Source organism: Dromiciops gliroides, chromosome 3 (assembly GCF_019393635.1).
Source record: "Dromiciops gliroides isolate mDroGli1 chromosome 3, mDroGli1.pri, whole genome shotgun sequence".
Taxonomy (NCBI): Eukaryota; Metazoa; Chordata; class Mammalia; order Microbiotheria; family Microbiotheriidae; genus Dromiciops; species Dromiciops gliroides.
Genome location: NC_057863.1, coordinates 475329536 through 475355049, shown reverse-complemented (window position 1 = coordinate 475355049; position 25514 = coordinate 475329536). Strand labels below are relative to the sequence as shown.

Sequence of the window (25514 nt, the reverse complement as noted above, 5' to 3'; positions counted from 1 at the left end):
TTCCCCATGTGCTCTATATACCTTGCTCATTCTTTCTTCATCCAGAACTAGCCAGCACAAACTAGATCCTAATTAAATTACCCTCCCTCACCAACCACCAAACAGTATAACCCGAACCCATGAAAAACAGTGAGAAGAGAGCAAGCAGACCTAGGTTTAATGCTTTGCTAAAAAAAAATGATGATGGTGATGATATAGGTGAGTTTTGTGTTTATGATAGGAATCAAATATGTAATCAGATGGGTTAGTATGAGTCCAGGTTTGGAGATAGTCAATGGATGATTACCCATGTGGAGATCACTGGTAGTGAATGTTATATGCCAGTCTGTCCTCTCCCTGGTGCCCCATGACCTTCTGATTGCCTTCCCCCACTATCAGTAGATGTGTGGGGGAAAAGAAAGGAAGAAAACTTGCTTTAATATCAGTGTGAAGGAGATGTAATTAGGAAATAGTAATTTGTTAACCAAAAATTCCAAAGTCAAAGGAAAGGTATTTGGGAATTATCCATGCTACTCTTTCCCACCATAGTTAATATAGATGTTTGAGAACTGAATTATAGGCATTTATATATGTTTACAAATACATATATACACAGAACATTATGTTTGTTCCAGTTTAATTTTAAGACTCAAAAATTCTCTGAAGTTTGAACTTGCAAAGCAGTCGGTCATGCAAAGGCCGCAAAGCCCTGGCTTACTAAAGAATTAGACTGGCTTGTTAAAGAGTACTGAAATATGAAAGAGAGCGTTAACAGACAACTCTCCCTTTAAGCCATCTGACCCAGCAACTTCTGTTTCTGGAAGAACCTCAGCACCTTCCAGATACACTGGCACAAAACAGATAATCTGCCAAGGACTTTGAACAGTAACAAGGATGGATTTGAAAATGATCATATCATCTCCTAGGGTCAGAGTAACATCTGGGGAGGTGTCATTTTCAGAAAATTTCAGCCACAGAATAGCCAAGGCAAGCAGCAGAGTGAAGCCTCAGCCCCTTTGCTCCCAGGAGGGAGAAGGACTGTTGCTGCCAATAAATGGAAGCGGAAGATCAAGAAGAGAGGAAAGAATGAACGTTTCCACTTTCCCACCAATGTCTACAACCGAAAATTCAGAATGATACTTCTTCCTACCATGACTGCATAGGGCTTCATCTCCCAGGCGTGAAGGTTGGTATTATCAATAATAATTGGGGATATGCCATTCCTCATTGCTTTCCTTGCTGCAACACAACATGTTACACAACAGTAAACAACATGCAACAAACAGTGGAAGGAGTGAGTGAAATCCACAAGGTTCATTTTTGTTTACTCTTGGACATTGCCAATACACGGCTTTGACGGCCTCTCTTCTAACCCTGGTCTGTATTGGAGATCCCTTCTTCCTAGAGGCCACGGGAAGAAGTTGCCTCAGATGAGCCATTTGGGGAAAAGTGAATAGAGCTGCTGCCCTTCCTCAGAACATCTTCCTTCGGTGCCCCCACACTGTGCCCAGCATGCAAGACTCTTGGGGGCCTCCCAAGAGCCTATTTCATCACCTCTTTTCTGGTTCCAGTCGTGAGCTTCCTCCAGGACATCAGGGTTGAACTCGTAAGTACCATCTTCCTTGAAGAAAAAATCATCTGTGCTGAAGATCAGGGCCCTGGGAAAGTCATGTTTCAGTTGTCTGGAAAAGAAGGGAAGGACATGTGTTGCTTTTCATCCATGACACAGTCACAATGGGAAGGTTCCCTCTGGGGAAGTTTCAGTCTCAATGGCCCCTGAAGTCCCCTTCCAGCTCTGAACATTCTAGGGGTGTTTGATTCTGTGACAGGACTTTCAATGGTTACAATTCAGTTAAATGGGGAAGTGTTTGGCGTCTCAGAATGAGGCAAGAAAGGGTGGGGGTTCCTGGGATATGCTTTGTCAGACCTGGTAACAGAGCCAGGCTAGATCCCTGCAGCTACTTGTGTCAGGCCAGGCTGGCCCTAAAAGCAAAGCTACAAATCAGGAAAAGTCCTGTTCGGGTCATTTTTCTATTACTCTTTTTAGCATGCTTGTTTTGTTCCTACCACTCCTCTTTCCCTGCCCCACAAGACACTCAGTATTTGGCTAACCCTGGTCTGCCCAAGAGCCTTCTTCCACAGTGACTCTCCTTTGGATCTTCCTTCTCAGGGAATGCCCCAGACTCTGCACCTTTTGTCTTCACACCCTTCCCTCCCTGTCCTCCCATTCCCAATCAATACTTACTTACCTTCCCTGCCTCCCATCTTCTTAAGAGACCTGCTCTCTCCTAAGACTACTCTGAGCAGCTCTTTCATGCTGAGGTATTAATGTTAATAATGAGGTAATACCTCACCCCTGCGATTTAAATAGGGGTTAATATTCACAGAGGACTTTCTTTCCTCATAATAATTCTTTAGATATTGTAAGTAGCATTACTCCTATTGTACAGATAAGGAAACAGGTTTCAAGAAATTGACGTGAATTGGCCCAGGGTCCCAAAGCCAGAATTCAAATCCATAAGTCTAGCAGCCCTTTTTTCATTATGCTACAATAATGCAGCCAATAGCATAGAACACTTTAAGGCAAACAGTGTGAGTAATGGAGGAATTTCAGGCACTGTGGCTGACTGGTAGAGGAGCAGCAGGCCCAAGAACATCCCCAGGGTGAAGGACCTGGCAGACCTTGAGTATAGCACTGATGGAGAGGTAGGCAGACTCTCTCACCTGTCTTTGTCCCTCCTCAGAGAGACGGACTAGCTTAGTCATAACTACTGGTCATAAAGTTCATTTAAGTTTTGCCAAGTGTTTTACATACATTTTGTAATCTGGGCCTCACAATCTTGTAAGTATAGAAACTACAATTCTTACCCCTGTTTTAACCAGTGGGGAAAGTGAGACTCAGAAGTTAAGTGACTCACCCACTGTCACCCAGCTAGCAATTTGGGAACAGTTTTCTCCACTGTGGCATATTGCCTTCCCAGATCCCTCTTTAAATTCATTCTATGTAGCACTTGACTGTTCCCACTTACTGGAAAAGAACAGTACAGAAAGTTTCTGTATTTTCAAGTACAGAATTTTCCACTGGAAATACCCATGTTATATTTCCTACGTCTTGGAAAAACTGTACTCAAGAGCCCAAGGTTCAATACACATTGCCATATTTAGAATAAGACATTGGATCCATGACCCAAAAAAGCATGAGCCAAGTGAGATACCAGGCACGTGGCACACAAGCCTGGCAGCCACAAAGAAGCCACAGTCAGTCCCACTGCTCAGCTTGGGCTCCTGATGACAGCTTTGTCCTGTCTGACCAAGACACAAGTAGGAAAGTGAACGTTATGTGGCAGGAGGAAATATACTGAACTGCTTGAAGAAAACTGATGTGTTCTTTCAGACTGTGCCACAAGTATTTAATTTAGCCTTTTACCTTACTAGGAATCAAATGAGAGTGGCACATGATGAAAGAAATACAAGCAAATAGCCCTTGCCCCTTTTATAAGGACTCTCTAGGAAGCTCAAGCACATTGTTGAACTCTGAAAATAAAGAGGAGATAAGGAAGGGAAGATGCAGAAAGAAGAGTTGCTGAGACTGGGTTCTGTTCTTATGCTATTTTAATATTATTATTTTACTTAAGTTAGCCTATACTCTTAGCAAACTGTCTCCCACTGCTGACAGTTATTCTAAAGACATCTTTTCAGAGCTCATGAGTTACACTTTTAAAAAAAAAAAACTTGAGCTGGAACTAGGCTTATTTTTCCAAGTCTCAAAGCAAATAAAACATCCATTATATATAAGTTGCCTATGCCCGAAGATCACATTCAATGGTGGTTAAAGTAGTAAATATGGCACATTGACTTCATGGATCAATCTACTTGTTCCATAACTTGTTAAATTATTATCCATCTATGTACTTTTGAAGCATCTTTGGCAGTCAATACCCATATTTGCTTTTTAGTCCTGAATTTGAAATCTGTAGGATTCTTATCATTGGCTTGCTATTCAATCTTTAAAAAATTATCCTTGGTGAACAGAAGGTGAAACACACTTCCCTCACCTTAGAAAGGTGGGGGGCTCTGAGAATGGAAGGCTACATATGCAGTCATTCCTCTTTAGTCTGGCTTAATTAATTTTTTTTGTTACACGAGAGGGCATATAGGTAAATGACTGGTGTACAAAAGGTTATCAATAGAACATTAAAAATTAATTTTAAAATATTTAAAATTTAAAATGTCTTGAACATCTATAAACTACTAATTAATCTTAACTGCTTTTCTAATCTTTGAACTGGATCTTCCCAATCACCTCTTGTGGTTCCCCAAGGGCTCTCTCATTTTTGGTTTTTGTTTTTACCAACCCTTCAGAGTTGAACTTTCTGTCTGTGAAAATAATCGTTTTGACTCCTGCTTTTCAGGCATACATGCTAACAGCATTGTGAAGGACAAAAACAACACTGGACTTGGTCAAGGAGCTGAGCTCAAATGCTTGTTCTGCTACTTAATAGCTAAGTGACTTTGGGCAACTCACCATTTCCCTAAATCTATTATTTTAATGCGATTAATAATACTATAGGTATCTGAAAAACTTGTGATGGAAGTGCTTTGTAAACTATGTATCTCTATAAAAATATGAGCTCTTGGGGGCAGCTAGGTGGCGCAGTGGATAAAGCAGCGGCCCTGGATTCAGGAGTACCTGAGTTCAAATGAGGCCTCAGACACTTGACACTTACTAGCTGTGTGACCCTGGGCAAGTCACTTAATCCTCATCGCCCCGCCCAAAAAAAAAAAAAAAAGTGAGCTCTTGTTCTTTATGAACTCTTCTATTGTGCCTGGGGAGAAGGAAAGAGGAAAGGTCCCCCTAGAAAAGGCTGTTCAAAGTACGTTTCTGTTTGATTTGTAGCTTCATTCATTTCTTGGGAGAAAAAAAATGCTGTTCTTGAGAAATTCTATGATCGGAATAAAAGATCTGCTTGTACAAATTTATGTAGTTTGGCTGACCTATTAATTTACATACATTTTATCTGTATGAGTGATCAAAGAGAGAATGTTCCCTATTATCTGTAAAGACTCAAGTTACAAAGTATTTGCTAGCTGTCAGTTCCTGGACCCTTGGTTGTTGGTGGCCCTTCTTAGTGCAGTGTCTGGCGCATGGTGGGTACTTAATGTTTTTTATTAACTGATTTGTTGTGTGCCCTGCCTTTAGCACCATTCCTTCAAAAAAATGGTTCATTCCAGTTGAATTTGGAAATACTCCATTGGAGAGGCATGTTTGAGTAAAGAAAGACAATACAAATGCATATATTTATGGGAGAATAAGAGAGGTGAGGAGATGGGGGGAGGGAACCTTCTAGAAATCATCTCCTTCAACCCCATCATTTTACATGTGAAGAAACTGAAGCACGATATGAACCCAAGTCCTCTGATTCTAAGCTTAGGGCTCTTTGTAATACACCATGCTCCTTCCCTAATGCAGCCCATAACCCTGACCTGGGCTTGAATCTCTTTCTCATCCCTTTGAGCAGAATCACCGGCATAAGCCTGATTTTAAGCCTCTCAGACTCATTTCTTCCCAGAGCTCTGAAAATCCTTTACCCCATTAGGTTTTCATCTGTCTGGTCTCCACTCCTGAGATCTCTGTTTCATCCTAACTCCTTAAGGATAGGACTGAGGCTGGGGCTGCAACAGGCCAAGGTTGGAGTGGAGGGAAGGAGAGCTGGGTGGTTAGGGGAGGGTATTAGGACTGGGGCCAGAAAAGCAAACAAAGAATCCTGGGACCTTCGGAGACATCTAATCCAACCGGCTCATCTCAGAGCTGGAAGATGAAGCCAGGAGGTTAGGTGACTTACCTAAAGTTACTTCAAAGGTGGAATCTGAACTAAGAGTGTTGTCTGATTCAGAAGCCTCTCTCCACTGTACCACAAAGAAGTGAAGAGTTGTAGTGGAAAGTAGAGACTGAGGCTGGAGAGAGAAGTACAAAATACCCCAATTTTCACACATCCTCATTAAACATCTAAGGTGACTAAACAGGCAATTTGGCTTAAAAAAAAAAAAAGAAAAGAAAAGAACCCACTGGCTCTGGAGTCCACTAGAGACTGTAGGCTCTTAGTAAGGCTTGCTTCATTCTTTGTCATTAGCATGCCCAAGGCCTGGCACACAGTGGTCCTTAATAAATGACTGTTGACAACTGGAGTCAGAGAACACAGGTTCCGATTGTGGCTCTCCTTTGTATTTACCCATCTGATCTTGGGCAAACAATTTTTCCCCTCTCTGGGTGTCTATGACGTCATTTGGAAGTTAAACTAGATGACTTCTGTCTCTTCCAGCTCTGGATCCATGTTCCAAGTGTCAAAGCACTTTATATCTAAACTGTTCCTGATCCCAAGTGATCTGGATATTCAAAGCAAATGTAAGTATCTCTTGGGGACTTGTGATTCATTAATGAGTGAGTGGTCAGCAAGATTCAGCACATTAATAAACATGGATTTATTTAAGGCTACCTCAGTATTTTTCTGGATCCCACCCCACCCCCATCCAAGAACCTGGTCAGATTTAAACAAAAGAGGGATAAAAATGAGATCTACCTACAGTTAAAACTAAAAACAATCTCGCTCATCTTGCTGACAAAAGCCACCCTGTTTCAGGAACACTAGTTTTTCTGCCCCTAGTTGGTTATGTTCTTTAACTCCCAAGGTCTTAGCTTCCTCCTCTCTAAATGAAGAGGCTGGGCCAGATGACCTTTAAGCTCTTCTGCTTCTGGGATATAAGTATGTGAGGTCAGTAAGTGAAGTGAGTATGTCTGTCACCTATGTACACTGGGCCAAATCAGATTTTAGCAAGTCAGATCAATCTGCCTCAAACTTTCTGCAAAAGTGGATTAGAGGGGTGGCTAGGTGGCGCAGTGGATAGAGCACCAGCCCTAGAGTCAGGAGGACCTGAGTTCAAATCCAGCCTCAAACACTTAACACTTACTAGCTGTGTGACCCTGGGCAAGTCACTTAACCCCAATTGCCTCACTAAGGAAAAAAAAAGTGGATTAGAGGGGCAGTTAAGTGGTGCAGTAGATAAAGCACCAGCCCTAGACTCAGGAGGACCTGAGTTCAAATCCAGCCTCAGACACTTGATACTTACTAGCTATGTGACCCTGTGCAAGTCACTTAACCCTCATTGCCCTGCCCCCCCCCAAAAAGTGGAGAATTCCTCAGTTTACTATGCTCTGACTACTAAACAACCTAAATGAGATCAGAGATCATTAGGAATAGCACCCACTATGTGCCAGGCACCATACTTGGCACCTTACAGATATGATCTCATTTGATCCTCGTAACAACCCTGAATTTTACTGCTGAAGAAACTGAAGCAGAGTAAGTGACTTGCCTAGGTTCACACAGCCAGAGAATATCTAAGGCTGCATTTGAACTCAAGTCTTCCTGACTCCTACCACTTAGCTGAGATACGGGATACTCTGATTCCAGATGAAATTAGACCCTAAAGCATGTCCTCGCTACTAAATTTTGCTGAGGTAAGTGTATTTTTTCATTTGCACAATGTCGACACAACCTAATGAAAACTATAATTGGGTAGACATGATGTTATGTGTCTAGAAATTCTTCTTTTCAAAACTGCAGTGTCTACTTCAATATGTTTATTTGTTAAGCGGTATGCCAGTTTCTTAATTTGGCAAGTATTTGTAGACTCTAAATTATAATAGAATATAAAGTATTTAAACCACCTTACAGCTAAATAAATTACTGTTACCTAATATATCAATTTAAGACTAAAGCTTCAATTAAGCATAGTGTGTCCAAAAAAATGGAAGTATAAGGCTTTTTATTATCAGCTTTATTAAGATTAGGTGCTAGAGTAACAAAAGTCAGTAATAGTAAAATGCTGAATTCTCTTAGCACAATTTCAATTTATTTTTGAACCCCTCTTTCCTATCCATCAGTGTTTTTAAATAGCCTTTATTCAGGCAGGCTTTAAAGTTCAAAATATGTGTTAAATTTGGGAAAACTCTGTTTGCAAATACACCTAGAGTAACAGAAAAAAAAATTATACAAATCAGAAGTCTTTTCACTGCTCCATTTGCTGTGTACTAGCCCTTTAAAGGAGGCCAGATTGAAAGCAAAGCAAAACCAGGAAAGAACAGAGATTCCCAATTAGGCAAGGCACACACAGAGATATGTGTGTGTATGTATGTGTGTGTGTGTGTGTACATACATGTAAACACACACACACACACACACACACACACACACACACGGAAAAAGTATCCCAAACTCAGAAGCAGGCTTGGTATTGAGCACTACAGAGCCAGCCCAGTCTGCCTGCTTTTCTGCAACCCTTGGTTAAAATGAGCTGAGAAAAGCAAGCCATGCAGGGGGTACACAAACTCTTCATTACAGGAAACCACTGCTGGATCTCACACCTTCTTCTGCTCAGGTGATGAGAGGCCCACTGAAGGCTCCTGAAGAAAAGGACTCTCTCTACTGGGAACCAAACAGAAAAGAAGGAAGGCAGGATAAAGGCTCCTGATGGTTTTTTTTTTTTTAACCAGTGTTTACCAAAGAAGAACAAAACATTAGAAAATGAGCTGGTCCAGACCGGCCAGGTGGGCAGGCTTCCAGCTTCTGGGAAGAGATAAATGGAGGCAGAGAAAGAAATGACTGTCATTATTAGTGGGACTTCCAATCTCAAAGGACAGAAGGCCAAGGGAGACAATAAAGCTGAGTGAATTATTCTATGGAAATACCTTTTTTTCCTTATACTTCTGGCCACTTTGCTACAATTATATCTATTGACAAGAGAGCTAAGACTGTCCCTAAAATCATAGAGTTTGCCCCAAAGTTAGAGCAATGGAGAGAATCCATCGTTTACTTAAGTATAATGATTTTAATTCCACTCAGCCACGGGATCAGATTGCTCCAGGTGCAATACAGCCCTCCTTTCACCCCAGGGATGGTGCAGAATCTTCTTCCTGGAAGGACTAGGCAATAAGGAAGGGGATGAAACATGGGAGGCCACCCCCATCCTCCTCCTTTCTGCTCTCCATTACTTTCAGAGGTATTCCATCCACCCCCACCTGGCCAATCAAGCCAGGGTTTTCCTTTGAATCCTATGTTCTTTCTGTACCAAAACACCCACATTTATTACCTTTGTGGTCTTTGTCTTTTCATTCGAGGTCTAAGTGAGGGGAGAAGTACGAGGTCCATCTGGAAAAGTAGCATGACAGTTGACTGTGCTGAGCCCTGAGTGCGAGGCTATGGAGTTGGGACTGTATTCAACAGATACCAGTCATTGCAAGGGTTTGGAGGAGAGGAGTGATATGAACATGCCTATAATAATAGTTAACATTCCTATAGTGCTTACTATGTGCCAGGCACAATGCTAAGCATTTTACAGTCCTCAGACAACCCTGGGAGATGGGTGACCCCCATTTTAGAGATGAGGAAACTGAGGTAAACAGGTTAAGTGACTTGCCCAGGGTCCTAGGGCAATAGTGCTCTGATCCTGGGCAAGTTGCTTCACCTCAGTTTCCTCATTTGTATGAAGGAGTCGGATTCATTTAGTTCTCTTCAAGTTCTAAATATTATGGATTTATGGTGCATCTGGCATCAATATGAAGAAAGATTGGAGGCAGCTACAACAGCACCGGCAGACCTCGACCAATGGAGTAGCCATGAGAATGAAGAGAAAGAGACAATGCAAGAGGTACATGACTGAATCCTATAGAAGGTCCATTGAAATCATATAAGGGAGGGACAGCTAGGTGGCATAGTGGATAAAGCACTGGCCCTGGATTCAGGAGGACCTGAGTTCAAATCTGGCCTCAGACACTTAACACTTACTAGCTGCGTGACCCTGGGCAAGTCACTTAACCCCCACTGCCCCACAAAAAAAAAAAAGAAAAAAAGAAATCATATAAGGGGTCCCGGATTGAAGCACTTAATTAAATCTCCAACCGGGGCAACACTTCAGGGCTGGATGTCTGCCACAGAATCTGTCTCTGAGCAAATCTTAACATAATCTCAGGAGTGGTTAATTTTTATTTTACTACTGGCCTCATGGCAGGACATTACACATAGATTAATTTCCCTATTGTTCAGTGACAGGAATCTACCATCTGTCTTCAATGCTGACAATTCACTAGCACTTTATATATCAAAACAGCTTACTCATATCCACTGACCTTTAAGTAAGAGGAAGAGAAGAGGAGGAAGGGAAGAAATGAGAAGACAAGATAACTAAACCACCAAAAAAACACAAAGTCAAAAAAATAGAGGCCAATGGAGCGTACAAGATGAAGCCCCACCCTGACAGAAGTATACTCACTACCCAAAAACACATCTTGGTAGCATAACAGCCACACACAGAGTCTTAGGTAGGAGGAACGAATGAAAAATAAATAAACAGGGAGTTGGGAAGAGCAGAGCAGAGACATGAAAGGAATCTGAAAGCTCTTTAATCTAGTTTGTCCAGTCAAGGTCACCAAGCTAGAAGGTAGCTAGCTCTCCAATATTAAAAACCATAATTGGGCTGTGTCACTCAGCATCACCAACAGCATTTAACCTACTTATCTTTATGTTTTCCTAGAGTATGTGATTTACTATCTTCACCTGTAAACTCCTTGAGTGGGGCCAGTGCAGAAGGAGCAGCAAGTCTTTCCATATGCAAACAAACAGGAAATTATGTGTGAGCAGGGTGGGTCCTTTGGCTTTTTTGTATCCCTCCTGCTTAGTACAGCACCCAGCACATAGTAGGCAGTTAATAATCACTTGCTGACTTGACTAACTGGTCTCTGCCTCAAGTCTTGCCCTATTCCAGTCCAATTCTCCAGCCAAATGCTCAAGCAAACTTCCTAAAGCATCTCACTCCCTATTCAAACACATCCCTCTTACCTCTAGAAAGGAAGGTAAAGTCATCTGGCATTTAAAGCCCTTCACAAACTGACCTGCCTTTCTAACCTATTATACTTTAGTCTCCAGCATCCAACAGTCCCCACTCACCTTCTCACTGTTCCTCATATCCAGTCATCCATTTCCCATCTCTTTGCACTGGCTGTCCCCATGACTGGGTTGCACTTCCTCCTCACCTCCTCTTAGAATCTCGTTTCCTTCAAGATTCAGCAAAAGCACCACCTTCTCCATGAAGCCTATGGGGGCTAGATAAATGATGGTGCTGTGAATCAGGAGAATGAGGGTCTAGAGTAGGGAAGATGGATAGTGAAATGAGGGAGGGAAAGAAATTCTCTCTGGAAAGGAGGGGCAGAAAATGAAATTTTAAAAACTAATGGAGGACAGCTAGGTGGCACAGTGGATAAAGCACTGGCTCTGGATTCAGGATGACCTGAGTTCAAATACAGCCTCAGACACTTGACACTTACTAGCTGTGTGACCCTGGGCAAGTCACTTAACCCCAAGTGCCCCGCAAAAAACCCCCCAAACAAACAAAAAACTAATGAACAAGACAAGGAAGGGGGGTTCTATTTGACTGACAGGAAAAAAAGGCAAAGAATGAAACAATCATATAAAAGCAGGTAAGGAAAAGGACTATCAAGATCACTCCAAAGGCAACAGGGTAACAAACAGGGAGGCAAGGGAGGAGAGGAGAAAGTGAGCCAGTAAGAACAGGGCTACCTTAAAAAAAGATTTAAACTAGAGTAAATGAATAGACAGAGTACTGTGTTTACAGCAGAAGGGGGGAAATCAAATTAATAACAATATTAAAGACAAATGGAGGAAAATATAAATCTAGCATAATTTTAAATGTGAATGGATTAAACAATCCAATAAATGAAAAACAGTGACAGATTGGTTAAGACAATAAAACCCCACAATCTGTTGCTTATAAGAAACACATTTAAAAAACAAAGGCATACAAAGAATAAAACTGAGGAGTTGAGGAAAACATTATGCATCAAGTGAATCCAAAAACGCATGAGCTTCAATCATGCTACCTGACAAACCAAGAACAAACATTCAAAAAATAAAAAGTGATAAATAAGAAAACCACATTATGCTGAAAAGAACTATAGACAACAAATCAATATCACTATTAAACTTATAAACTCGAAATGCCTTAGCATCCAAATAGTAACAATAGTGACAGGAGATTTCAATATCCCTCTCTCAGTCATAGATAAGTCTAACAAAAAGATAAATAAAAATGAACAAACTGCTGGCAAAACAAGAGCTAAAAGACTTATGGTGTCTTCTAAAGGAAACTGCAAAATAATATAAATATTTTTCAGCACTACATGGAACTTTACAAAAACTGATCATGCATTAGGCCACAGAATTTTTGCAAACATGTAAAAGGTACAAATATTAAATACATCCTTTTTAGACTACAATATAATAAATACGGTCACTGGTTAATGGAAAAGACCCTTATTTCAAAGATTAAATAGTACAACCTGTACCCAAACAAAAATTCCTGCAACTACATGTCCAAGAGTGATCATCCAGCTCTAGCTTTAAAATTTCTAGTAAGGTAGGAATCTGCTATCTCCCAAGGTAGTCCATTTTCCACTTTGAAAAAACTCTTTTAGGAAGTCTGTGATTCCCTGAAGCTGAAATCTGCCTCTGAAGCTTTCCCATATTGCTCCTACTTCTGGCTTCTGGGATCAAGCAGAACAAATCTAAACATCTACAAGTACTTATAGGGCTGTCGTGTGGAAGATGATTGGACTTGTTTATGTCAAGACAGGTATGTTTCTCCTAAGTCTTTTGTAGGCTAAACATTCCTTAGTTCCTTCAAAAAATCTTTGTATGGCATGATTGCCAGGTCCTTCCCAATTGTTTGTCAACCTCTAGATAAGAGACATCAAAGATGCAGCTTATGTGGCCCAAACTAGATTAAGATAGAATTGGAAAAAATATTTAACAAAATAAAAATACAACAAAATATAGATAATTTTATATTTTTAAGTTAATATGTGGCCTAAAGGGCTTACTGGATTAGTTTCCCCCATTTCTATTTTGAGTTGAAACCACTGCTCTAGATAGTGTCCAGCTTTATCAAAGTAAAATGTGACAACCAGAATTGAAGAGAGTAGTATATTGAACTCCCCCCATCCTAGACATTATGCTTTTTCTAATTTGGCCTAATATTAGAGAAGTTTTTTGGCTACCCTTTCACACTGTTCACTCATATTAAGCTTGAAGTCCCCTAAAGCCCTAGATCTTCTTCAGGAACACTGCTGAAAAAATGCCTTCCACATTCTGGAGTTGTAAAATTAATTTTCTGACACAAGGTATAAGACTTTACATTTATCCCTACTGAATTTCAGCCCATTAGATTTGGCTCAATGTTCAAGCCCGTCAATCTTTTTGGATTCTGAATGTCATCCTATGTATTAGTTAACCTTCCTAGCACTATATCACCTGCAAATCTATTGAGCATGCCATGCACCTGTTTTTATCTAAGTCATTGATAAAAATATTAAACAGAACAAGGCCAAGCACAGATCCCAGAGGTATTATAGGAGATCCCAAACAAGATGATAGCCAAGCATTTATGAACACTCTTTGGGTTCCAGCATTCAACCATTTTAAATTCACTTAACTGTATCCTCTAGCCCACATATTTCCACCTCATCCACAAGAATAACATGAGAGACTTTGTCAAATGCTTTGTTAAAATCTAAGTAAACTATATCTGTAGCATTTTCCTGGTCTAATAACATGAAAAGAAAAAGGAAAAGGAAATATCAGTCTTGGGTGACTTACTCTTGACTTATATCCATTTGCAGCCTGTCAAATAGAGACTTACTTTACTGGCTTTTGCAACTGTGTCTTCCTTTCTAGATGTTTACTAACCATTCCTTTAATAATATTCAAATTCTATAAATGGTTCTTTGAACTCATTCATGTGGATTTCCCCTCTAATGATGCAGATAACAACTCAGCCATGCTTGCCCATCCTATGTAAATCTTTTCCATATCCCCTCTTAAGTTCATCACAGGAGATTCATCCAAATTGCTGGGAGCTTTCTTTACTTTCTCTTGCTATCACAAAGTTACCAGTAAAGAACATAAGCTTTTGGTTTTCTGTTACTCTCATCATATGACCAGCCTCATCTTTTAAAAAAAAAAAAATGTCTTTGATGACATGGCATCCTTTACCTGGGTTCTTCTTCATAGTCACTTATTTATTATGTACTGCAGTATATCCACATGCTCCATTGCCCTCTGAGAGATACTCATTTTAAATTCTTTAGAGATTGTAGTTTTCTGTGATTTGCAGACATACAACACCAGCAGCAGAATATTGATATTAAAAAGATTGGCCTTTGTTTCAGGGAGAATTTTAGGGTCATTCAAGGAGCTCTGAATTCCCAAAGGCAATCTAACCCACTCTTATTTAATGCCAGTTCTATATCAGGTCCATTTGCAGTCTGTCAAGTATAGAAAGATAGATGATAGATAGAGAGTTGATAGATGATAGATAGATAGACAGAGACAGACAGGATAGATACAAATACATATATATAAATAATCTGCCATAATCTGGCAAATAGACATTACTTAATCCATTTTGGATTTTTTGCATAATTAGTCCAAACTCTTTTTCATGGTTATGGATCTCATCCAGGAATCTCTGTAGTAGCATCCTGGAATGCAATCATTTACAAACAGGAGAATTTTAAGAGACCTATCTAGGGAATTTTTCTTCAACTTGAAATCTGTGTTGAATATCCACAAAAATGCTACATACCTTTTTTTGAGAAAATATCTCCTTGTTTTATGCACTTTACCTGATATTAATCATCAAAAAATGTCCTCTGTTGATTATTTTTTTTAAAGAATTTTGCATAAATTTTATGTATGCATGGGACATATCTTACTAGAAAAGAGTCTTTAAGACAATATTTTGTTCTATTAAACGTTTTGGAGAGTTTATTTTAGTAGACAACAAAGCGTGGTGAGATCTTGTCTTCTTTCAGTCAACTGAATAATGGGATGGATGAGATCTACATTGAATGTCAATTGTGAAAATCTGCTTATTTCCTTCTAGTAGGAAAACGGGCCTTTTGGTTGGTAGTTGTTCTCTTGGTCATCTTTTTTGGCATAAATAAATTTCAAGATTTTTATATTCTCATCCTTTCTATACCTCCTAAGTGGGTCGGCTTAGTCCAATCTAGCTGCTTTGCCCTTTAGTACTAAGTTTACCTTCTCGCTAAGTTCATCCAAGAACATAGTGTTAGCATCCAAATATGCTGGCTCCAGCTCCACTGTCTTCATTGGTGAAAAGAATTTGCAAGGAAAATCTTAGCACGAAAACAACCCTTCATCCCCCCCAAAAAAACCCACCCACCTGGATGTACATAATGAGATTTGTGGTTTCTTATAGTTGTTTTTTTTCTGTTCTTGGCGTATGGAAATGTTTGTATTTATCAAGTTCAGAAACAAACAATTTAAAATAAACTGAAAATCTTTGCAGAGCTTTCCTTTCTTTTGTTATCCTCCTTCCTTCTGCAGTCATCCTTAAATGCCCTCAGGATGACTTTCTTAAAGTGGGTCTCTTTGCAAGCCTTCTCTAAACTGGTTCTACAAGGTGATACTGCTCATAATCTTTGGCTATCCTTCTCCCTAAGATTTCACAAACAAGTTTTCTATATAAAACCAGTGTTGCCCTGGGCTACTACCACAGATCTCTCGCTACTAGACAAGTATTTGCTGAGGAAAGCATTTTTAGGGACTTTTGTTCTCTTCATTATAAATGAAATTTATGAGTTAAGCAATTTAAATGACTAAACTTCTATAGGAAATTATTTTAACAAGTGTCTATTCCTTCCTTCCACTCATATCCCAATTTTTCATTATCAGTAACTTATCTAAATAGGTTAAGCTGGACTTTAAAAAATTATATATCATATCCTTTTCTCATTTATTCGTTCTCTTAGCTCTGTACAAATTTTTATCTTCACTGTAACAAGACAGTGGTCTGCCTAAACAGGCAGTTGATTCAGGAATGAGTCCCATATTAATGAGTCATTTACTAATATATATCCTATATATTTTCTAATGTATAATATAATTATTGTGATGTTCATACAGTTGTTTGCATGTTGTCTCATCCATTAGATTGTGCGCTCCTTGGGATCAGAGACTGCCTGCCTTTTACCTTTCTTTGTATCCCTATCACTTAGTACAGGGCCTGGAACACAGTAACTGTTTAATAAATATTTGTTGTCTTGACTTATTAGTCACCTATCATGTTTAATTAGGGTAAAGGGACCATATATCTAGAGGTAGGAAGAACCTCAGCAACCATCTAGTCAAAACCCCTTATTTTACATGCCTAGGGAAGTCAGTACCCGCCCTTCAGAGAAATTATTATTTCTCTCTTGTATTAATAACTAATTATTGAGTCAGGACCAAGGTTTTTCCCCTTTTCTACTTCCTCATCCAGATATCAACCAATGTGGGAAATTTTTCTCAAAGACTTACCCAGTCAGGATGGCTAATATCTAATCAAAAACAGTAAGAGAAACTCTTAAGTTGAGGTAAATGGGTGGATTCCTGCTTCTTGTGTTTACTCAGGTCGGAGAAAATGTGGATTCTCCCTTTGCCAGACAGGTGATATGGAAACTGATAAGTCTGTCTGACCAAGATTTGGGTGCTCAACTTCATGAACCTCTAAACCCTCATTGTAATATAGCCCACCTCTCTTTGCAGTACTCATTCTCTCATTGTTAACCAATTAGAGTTGCCACCCTCAGGAATACCCACTTTTTCCAAGGGCATTTAAGTTATGAGTCTGCCACCATGATGGGCTTTGGCATTCAAGAGTGCCACTGACCTCTTTTATTAATAAACATGCTAGCATTATTTTTTATTTATTTTTTGGTGAGGCAATTGGGTTAAGTGACTTGCCCAGGGCCACACAGCTAGTGTCAAGTGTCTGCTAGCATTATTAATAAAGTGATTAATTACCCCAAAACTCTATCTCTCAAACTTTTAAAACACCATACCCTCTAAGGGCTTACAGTCCCAAGGTAACATATTTAAAGGGCAAATATTTAATTTAAAGTTTAAAGACAGTCTAAAAATGGAGTAATTATTAGCACCCTCAGCCTCCTTTACCTCTGCCACCATCACTGCAGAAAGAGAAAGGGGTCACAAAAGACTGAAGACTATTTTGTATTTTTGTTGTTGCTTCATTCGTTACCATAGGTCAAGAATTCATGACCTATGGTCTAGCCCACTAGTGATAAGCTCCTCCATACTTAGGCAGGCTGATCACTGGAAAGCAGACTCAGTCTGCTGCCAGGACCATATGCCAAGTGGCACAACCAGTACTTGTTGATTAATAATAACACTAATGAACCCATGACTTTATAATTGTTATGTAGTTCAGTCGTGTCCAACACTTCATGAGCCAATGGACCATACTGTCCATGGGTTTTTCTTGGCAAAGATACTGGAGTGGTTTACCATTTCCTTCTCCAGTGGATGACTTTATATAGTACATTATAAAGCTCTTTCTTTCAAATACGTTCTCTCATGCGAGCCTCACAAGAGCTTTGCCAGGACTCAAAATCAAGTTCACTGGCCTATAGTTTGCAGACTCCATGTTCAGAGACATGTATCCTTCCCCAACCTGCAGTACCTCTCCCATTCTCCACATTCAACCTTCACTGACAGTGGCTCAGCAAATATATCGATCCATTTCTTTCAGTCCCCTGGAATGCAGACCATGTAGACAATGTCATGTGGACCAGGTGACATAAGCTCATCAAGGGCATGGGTGTTCTTATTACGTCCTCACTTAAATATTGTTTGACTTCTCTATTAGCCACTTCTATCCTTCATGGTCCAAAGAATATGCTCCTTGATAGAAAAAAAAATAGCAAAATAAAAGCTGAGGAGAGAAAGAGACAGAGAAATTGAGAAAGAAAAAAAGCACCCCAGAAGATCCTGAAAAATTGAAGTTACCCCATCACTGTTATATCCTGTCTCTCTGTCTGGCTTGTAATGTTTCCCAAAATCCTCATCTGTTTCCTCCCCGATGAAAACCTTTGACTTGTCAGGGAAACTGGGTTTCCTACCTGTCACTTACAACCTGTGTGACCTGGGACAAATTGCTTAACCTCTCTGGGCCTCAGTTTTCTCAGCTATAAAATGAGGAGGTTAGACTCTGAGCTTCTAAGGTTCTTCCTATCTCCAGACATATGAGTCCTATGAGCCTCTGAAACTACCTTTTATGGCAAGGACAGCTGCCTAAAGGGAATGGGGGTGGGGAGGAAGAGAGGCCAATCATGGAGCTCCCAGCAATTTCAAACCAGACTGGATAATTATCAAGAAATCCAATGAGAAACTATTAAAAAAAAAAAGGTATCTTCCATCCTCCACCCCACAACTCCAAAAAAAGTCCCAAGCTCAGAGGTTCTGAGGTCCCATACCATGCTATGTCCTGAGATGCCAGGAAGAGCCCTGAAGGTCCCATGCTTTGAACCTCAAGGTGTGGGGGGGAGGGAGAGGGGGAGGTGCAGAAGAAATGTTACTAAATTCCTGGAAGTAGAGGTCAGCAAAAGGAACCAGGAGACCCAGGGCAAGACCAAGTAGGGCAAACCACCCCAACCCAAAATAGAAGCAGGAAGTGAAGCTCTGCCCTGGCACTGGTCAAAGCCCCTTTTCAGACTAAAACCGGATAAATTAATATTTTTAAAGTATCAATCAGTATAAAAATTATTACAAATCTAACTTGAAAACTGTAGGCAGAGATTCAAAGAAAAAATGGATTTTTCACAAAGATCACATGAATATCAAGAAGAAATCAAAAATGAAATAATGGTTCTAGAAGAAAGAACTAAAAAAAACAAGTAACTTAAAATTAAAAATGGTAAATCTTACCTAAGAAATGGAATTCCTGAAAACCAGAATAGACCAAAAAGATATCAATTAGTCCACAAGATAGCAAGAAATATTAAAAACAAATCAAAAGACTGAAAAAAATAGAAGAAAATGTAAGAAAGAAAACCTAGAGTGATAATTTAAGAATCACTGGAATCCCCGAATGCCATGAATGCCATGATTTTTAAAAAACTTGAACTCTATAGTTCAAAAAAATCCTTAGTTAAAACTGCCCAAATCTATTAGAACCAGAGAGCAAAACAATGAAAGAATTCACCAATCATCTCCCAAAAGGTACCCCCAAAGTAAAAGGCCCAAGAAATGCCATAACAGCTCCCCTGTCCAAGAAAAAATGCTGCAAACTTCCAAAATAAACTAGTTCAGGTACCAAGGAACACATGGCCTGGCAGTGTCTACTAAAAACCAAAGATCTTGAATACAATATTCCAAAGGACAAGAGATATGCTTACAAAAAAGAATAAACTTACCCTGAAGAGCTGAATACAATCCTATAGGGGGAAAAATGGAATAGAAGACTTTCAAATATTTCTGAAGACCACACCAGAGTCAAGAAGAAACTCTGAAATACAAACACAAGAATCCAGAGAAATCCAGAAAGATAAATTTATTTGAGGAGTTGGAAAATGCATGATGATATCGTGCTAACATTCTAATAAGAGAAGAAACACGTGTCCCTTCAAAACCCCAATGTCTTCAAAGGCTAGTGAGGGAGTTAAATAAGAAAAACAGAGGTCCTGAAGTGAGAGGATTGACAGGTTTGAGAATGTCTGAAAAGAGAAAAAAGAAGGGAACATAAAAGGACGAATACATTAGTGTAGCAAGGAGGACAAAACCAGAGGCACAGGGGACTTGCTATTTCTCCTAACTGGAAAGAATAGAGTATGGGGGGGGGGGGAGTGGACATTAAATGAATCTCATTCGGAAAATTAAACACAGACACAGACATACACACACATATGTACAGTTTGGTGTAGAAAAACACATGGTAGTGAAATCACAAGCAAAACAAATTTCTTGATCCTGAGTAGGGATAAGAGGGTAGTGGGGAGCTAAAAAACACAAAAAAACTACAATCTAAAGCAGAGGTATCAAACTCAAACAGGAAAAGAGCTACAAAACCATATTTAAGTATCCCTACAGGCTTAGTTTCAAAATACAATAATATATGATTTATTATATATTTATTTTGTTAAGAATTTCCCAATTACATTTTCATTTAGTTTGGGCAGCACTCAGGAGAGTTGCAGGATTGTATGTTAGACACCTTGTTCTAAGGGAGGGCCTCAGATGGCCTCTCAGACCGGCAACTCTGGGTGTGGGTGTCTCTCCAGACTCCAAACCCAGCCCATCATAAAGATTCAAAGGTTTGTAAAAGAGAATTAACAATAACAATAATTATTATCATAATAGCTAGCATTTACACAGAGCTTTAAGGTTTGCAAAGTGCTTTACATATTTTATCTTTCTCACCTATTGGAAAAACTCCAAGTACATCCCCCTGAAAGATGGTGAATCTCGGGGAAGGTAATCTTCACATATGAAGGACCTTATCTCCAGGTGCAGATACCCCCTTCTCCTTTAGCAACATTCCTGACCTGTCAATACCTCTCTGAAAATCTCTCCCTGGCTCTTATACTTTTCAATCCATGGGAAAAATTCTGAATGTTTTCTCTGACAAATTTCTACTTGAATTGACTTAAACATCCCTAGAATTTAAACAGGAATATTCACCATTTTTCAATCATTTCAGAATATAAAAATGTAGTATAAAAAAAAGGTGTGAGGCTGACCTGGTCCTGATCCCTTTCTCAGTATTTTTTGCTGTCCCAGAATTTGTTTCCATTCCCAATCGCTCCAGTAATAAATAACTACACTGATCTGGGAAACAAGACATGGCCACATTTGGAAAAAGTGATTTTCCCTACAATTGCACCTACAAGAATGACCACAAGTCATTATCTTGTGTCCAGTTCACCTAAGCTGAGCTGCCTTTTCTACTGAAATATACAGCCCCTGCAGTTTCTTACTTCTAGGCTTATATGCCAAGAGGCAGTGTGGTATAAATTAAAAAGTACTTGACTAAGAAGAATTTTGGTACAATGGAAAAAGTACTGCCTCTGAAGCCAGGGGACCTGGGTTCAGATCTTACCTCTGACACTTTATAACTGTGTGATCAATTTCCTTGGGACTCAGTTTTCTGATCTGTAAAACGAGTTGGATTAGATGTACTCTGATGAAGAACACTGGATTCTAGTACCAATTGCGCTATACCACTAATTAGCTGGGTCTCTGCATAAGCAGTGAACCTCTCTGGGCCTCAGCCTTCTCTTTTGTAAAATGAAGTGGTTGGTGGTTGGGAAAAAAAAACAACAAAACAACAAACTCGTGCTAGAGGTTCATTTCCACAACTAAAATTCTTTGAGCCTAATTCAGAGTGTCTTGGACTCTTTTACCCCAATCCACAATTTCACAGGGACTACAGATGGCCCCGGGTGCCCCTTTTAGCATCAAGATGCTAAAAGAACCCCCTAGCCCTATTTCTGTAACCCTACACAAATGTCAAACTGAGCTTTAACCTCTAAGTAACAAAAAAGCTGACTACTCCTTCACCCCTGTGGAAACTGTACCACGGTCTCTTAGAAAATGGAAACGTAGAGTCAGAGAAGTCCTGATAAAACATTTAATACAACCCCCTCATTTTACAGGTGAAGAAACATGTTCAAAGTCACACACAGCTGGTCATGAGCCAAGAGGGAACCAACTGACCAGCGTTCTTGGGATAAAGCCACAATGACCACATCTGAATCATCAATGCTGTTAAAATGTTTTTGTTTTAAAGGCTTCCAGATGAACCAAGAATTTTAATAAAAATTGACACTATATTCCAGTTCCAGTCCTATACTGTTCCTGTTCCCTGATGTTCAAAGGACATCAGATGCTTCATCTCGTTGACACTGTTCTATTCATCATGATTGAATACTTGACTAGCTGAACGTAGATATAGGAGTAGAAGGTATATCTGACTTCTTGATTCATAAATGTCTTCTCTTTAGATTCAACAAATGTTAATTAAAACATTCTATGTGTAAGGGTACTAAACTAGGTGCAGGAGAACCAAATATGGGGGAAAAAAAGGTTCTTGCCCTCAAAAGGATTACAATCTAATGAAGGGCTGAGACATACAGAAATAATTGAGGGAATGGTAGAAGTCAAACAGAGGTCTGAGAGATTCAGGGAGAGAATTACTTTTCTTAAAAGTAATCAAGGGAATATTTTTGGAGGACATGGCCCTTGGGGTCTAGGGTCTCTACTGAAATGGGAAGGGAATCTTTTCCAGGCAGGAGGGTGAGATGAGAGAAAGGAATATGGTGTGCCTGGAGCACAGAGACGGGAAAGAACTGTGAAATAAGGCTGATGAGGTAGGTTGGAGTCTGACTGGGGACCCACCAGCTGTTGAGTTCATAGTTATTTAATTGGGCAATGTAGAATGCCACGATCAGACCCTGTTCACTGGAGGGATTACTCTGGCAGTGAAAGAAACAACGTTCTGAGAGACCAAGAAATTTGGTCACTAGTGACCTTGGAGAGAGCAGTTTTTTGGTAAAGAGATGGGGAAGGAAACCAGTGAACTCAAAATTTCGGCATATCAGGGGCAGCTAGGTGGTGCAGTGGATAGAGCACTGGCCTTGGATTCAGGAGGACCTGAGTTCAAATTCAGCCTCAGACCCTTGACACTAGCTGTGTGACCCTGGGCAAGTCACTTAACCCCAATTGCTTCACCGGCCAAAAAAAATTTCTGCACGTCTTCTGATTTTTTTTGTCGTGGTTGGGTTTGTTTTGTTTTGTTTGCATGCCTCCTTGTGAGGGTGTGGGGGCACAGAATAAAAAATAAATGCAAGGAGATAAAATGCCTGAACTACAGTGGGGACAGTGGGGACAGTGGGAATGGAAAAGGATATTGTGAATGGGAGGGTAGAAGCAACAAGATTTGACTGGAAACGGTGTGAAGGAGGGGGCAAGGGTCAAGACTGATCCCAAGATTTCAAGACTGGGTGATTAGGAGATCAGCTATGTAATTAACAGGAATGGGGAAGTTAGGACAGATTTTTTTCAAGTTCCCTAGAGGATATGTTGATTTTGAGGTGCTGGATGGATTTAGAGATAGCTGGCAGACAACTGGAAATGTAAAAAGGAAGGGGAGGTATGGGAAGGGTAGACATCCAAGTGGAAAAGAGCACCAGAGCTGAGGGCCAAGGATGTATATTTGAGAGTCACTGGTTAGAGGTGATACAAATCCATAGAGTGGCTGAAGTGGCCAGGAGCGTGTAGAAGGAGCCCCTGTGGGGCAAAAAGAGGAACCAGGAAAGGAGTATGACTTCTTCCCAGAGATAGACTGGAAATAGGAGAATCAGAAGCTAACAGGGGAGAGGAAGCCCAAGAAAGGGATAACAAGGTCTGGATGTTTGCAACAGTCAAATGTAAAAATCAAGGTAGAAATAGGAGTTTTGAGAGGCCAGTGGATTTGGTCACTCACTGGTGACCCTGGCGAGAGCAGTGATGTGGAAGGAAACCAGTGATCTTGAAGATTCCGTCTTCTACTTTTGCTACATGCCTCCTTCTGTGGGTGTAGGGACACCAAATTTAAAAATAAGAAGTGCAAATTACAGAGCTAGAAGGTTTTTAAGTGTTTTCTGGCACTTTTATTATTATTGTTCATTCAGTCTTCACAGCAACCCTGCAAAAGTCGGTGGTACAAGGGTTATTACCCCCATTTTACAGATGAGAAAACAGGCTCCAGAAAAGCTATGCGACTACCTCAAGGTAAGCACTGCCCACACGGGACACAGTGGGCCCTTCGTAAATACTTATGCCTGGGTCCCAGGAGCATCTCTGGGGCTGCGGTGCTCACGTGCGCCTCCGGGCAGCCCCGCGGACCCCAGCTGACCGGACCCCTCCTTCCCGGTGGGGGCTTGGCCCGCAAACCTGTCGGCCTTTGAGGTGAAGGCCACTGTCTTTTCGGCTGCCCTCGCCCGTGGCATCTCCGGGGGGGGGTCCATCCCGATGCCCACTCAGCAGGCGGTCCTCCTTTTTCCCCCCCTTCTCCCCCCCTCCCCCCGCTCGGGCCTCCTCCCCGGCCCGCCCCCCGCGGGACGCTCTGGAAGAGCGCGCGCCTGCAGCCCCGGCTCCCCCCTACCCCCCCCTACTCCGCGCACCCCTCAGCCCCGGCTCCGGGTCTTAGCTCGCTAAGTGAGGCGGGGGCCGGGCTGCAGCCGCCCCCCCCCCAACCCCAGCGGCCGCGCGCGCGCGGAGGTGCGGGGGCGCGCGCCGGCGTGACCGGGGGCTGGTGGGGGGTCGGGTGCGCTCCGCTCGCCAGGCCCCGCAGCTCCCGTTACCTGGCCAGCGTGCTCTTCCCCGAGCCCGGGAGGCCGCGCAGGAGGTAGAGGTGCTTCCTGAAGCTGCCCCGGCGCGGGGGTCTGCGGCGCGGGGGCGGCGGCGGCTGCGGGGGCGGCGGGGGCTGCAGGCTCAAGCTACTGAAGGAGTGAAGAAAACTCTCCTCCATGGGGAGGGGAGACGGGGCCCTCAGGGGCCCCTTGTTCCAGAGCCGCGCTACCCCCCCGGGGCCGCCGCTGCTGGGGCCGCCGCCGCTGCCGCTGTTGCTGCCACCTCCGCCGCCGCTGCTGTTGTTGTTGTGGCTTCTCGGCCATGTGACGGGGGCGGGCGCAGCAGCCCGGGCTCCACCTCCTCCTGCCTCCCCCCGCCCCCTCCCGCTCCTGTTGAAGAGACCCCCAGCCGAGGTGGCCGCGCGTTCCGCTCGGAGCCGGGGCGCTTTACACGTAGTCGCTCGCTCCATCACCTCTTCGCTGACTCTCTTTGCACATTGTCTCTCAATTAAACTGTAATCTCTCGGAGGGCAGGGACCGCCTTTTCCCTTTTTATCTGGTGCTTAGCTCTGCGAGAAAGCTTTTGGACGCACAATTTGGGGTTAAGGGGTAGAGTACTATTTTTATTCCCATTTTATAGAAGAGGAAAATGAGGCTCGGAAAAGTTAAACGACTTGCCCAGCGTCTCAGGTGGAGTTTGAATCTCGATTTTCCTGACTCAAACCTACCTCTTACCAGACCCCAGTCTGGTGCTGACCCTCTAAGAGAACGTCCCAAATGCCTAACAGAGAAATGCGGAGATACCTTTCAGAAAAATAAAAAAATTAGTTCCTCACTACACTGCCCCCCTCCCCCACTCCGCCCTACTCCCAAGCCTACATCCATCGCTAAACTGCCTGCAGGACGTCTACCCTTGAGTCACTCTACAAACGGGAATTCGTTATTTTATCCACTAATTCACGTTCCCTCACATTTTCTGATTTCAGTGGGTATCCACCATCCTCCCCGAGACGCGTCATAAACTCAGTCATCCCGTCTCTTCCCCCGCCCTCAACCAGACCGTGGTCAATTCTACCTCCAAGTCAAGTTGACTCTACCTTTCTCATCCGTCCCCTTCTTTGCCTTCACACAGCCACCACCCTATTTAAGAGACCTGTCTCCACTTTTTTAACAGGTGCCTGATGGGTCACCCCGCTTTCAGTCTGCCTTCCCAATCTATCCTCCACACAACTGCCAAAATAATCCTCCCAAGGCAAAGCTCTGATCCCGCTACTCCTCT

At 41.7% G+C, this 25514-nt stretch overlaps 1 protein-coding gene across 3 annotated transcripts in view; it reads right to left on the bottom strand.

Moving 5' to 3' along the window:
* Positions 1-24554, bottom strand: part of N4BP2L1 (NEDD4 binding protein 2 like 1) — a 29662-nt gene extending 5108 nt beyond the window's left edge. Inside the window, exons 1-3 of one of the 3 annotated variants that reach the window (XM_043999249.1) lie at positions 24248-24554; positions 1534-1661; positions 1130-1218 (exon numbers count right to left, since the gene is read on the bottom strand). In XM_043999249.1, the coding sequence (XP_043855184.1) occupies positions 1130-1218; positions 1534-1661; positions 24248-24414 (384 nt within the window). In that variant the 5' untranslated portion in view covers positions 24415-24554. Of the gene's footprint in view, positions 1-1129; positions 1219-1533; positions 1662-8401; positions 11324-24247 lie in introns of those variants that run through there. The other 2 variants (XM_043999248.1, XM_043999247.1) reach the window with 2 other exon arrangements.
* Between the last annotated feature and the right edge of the window lie 960 nt (positions 24555-25514).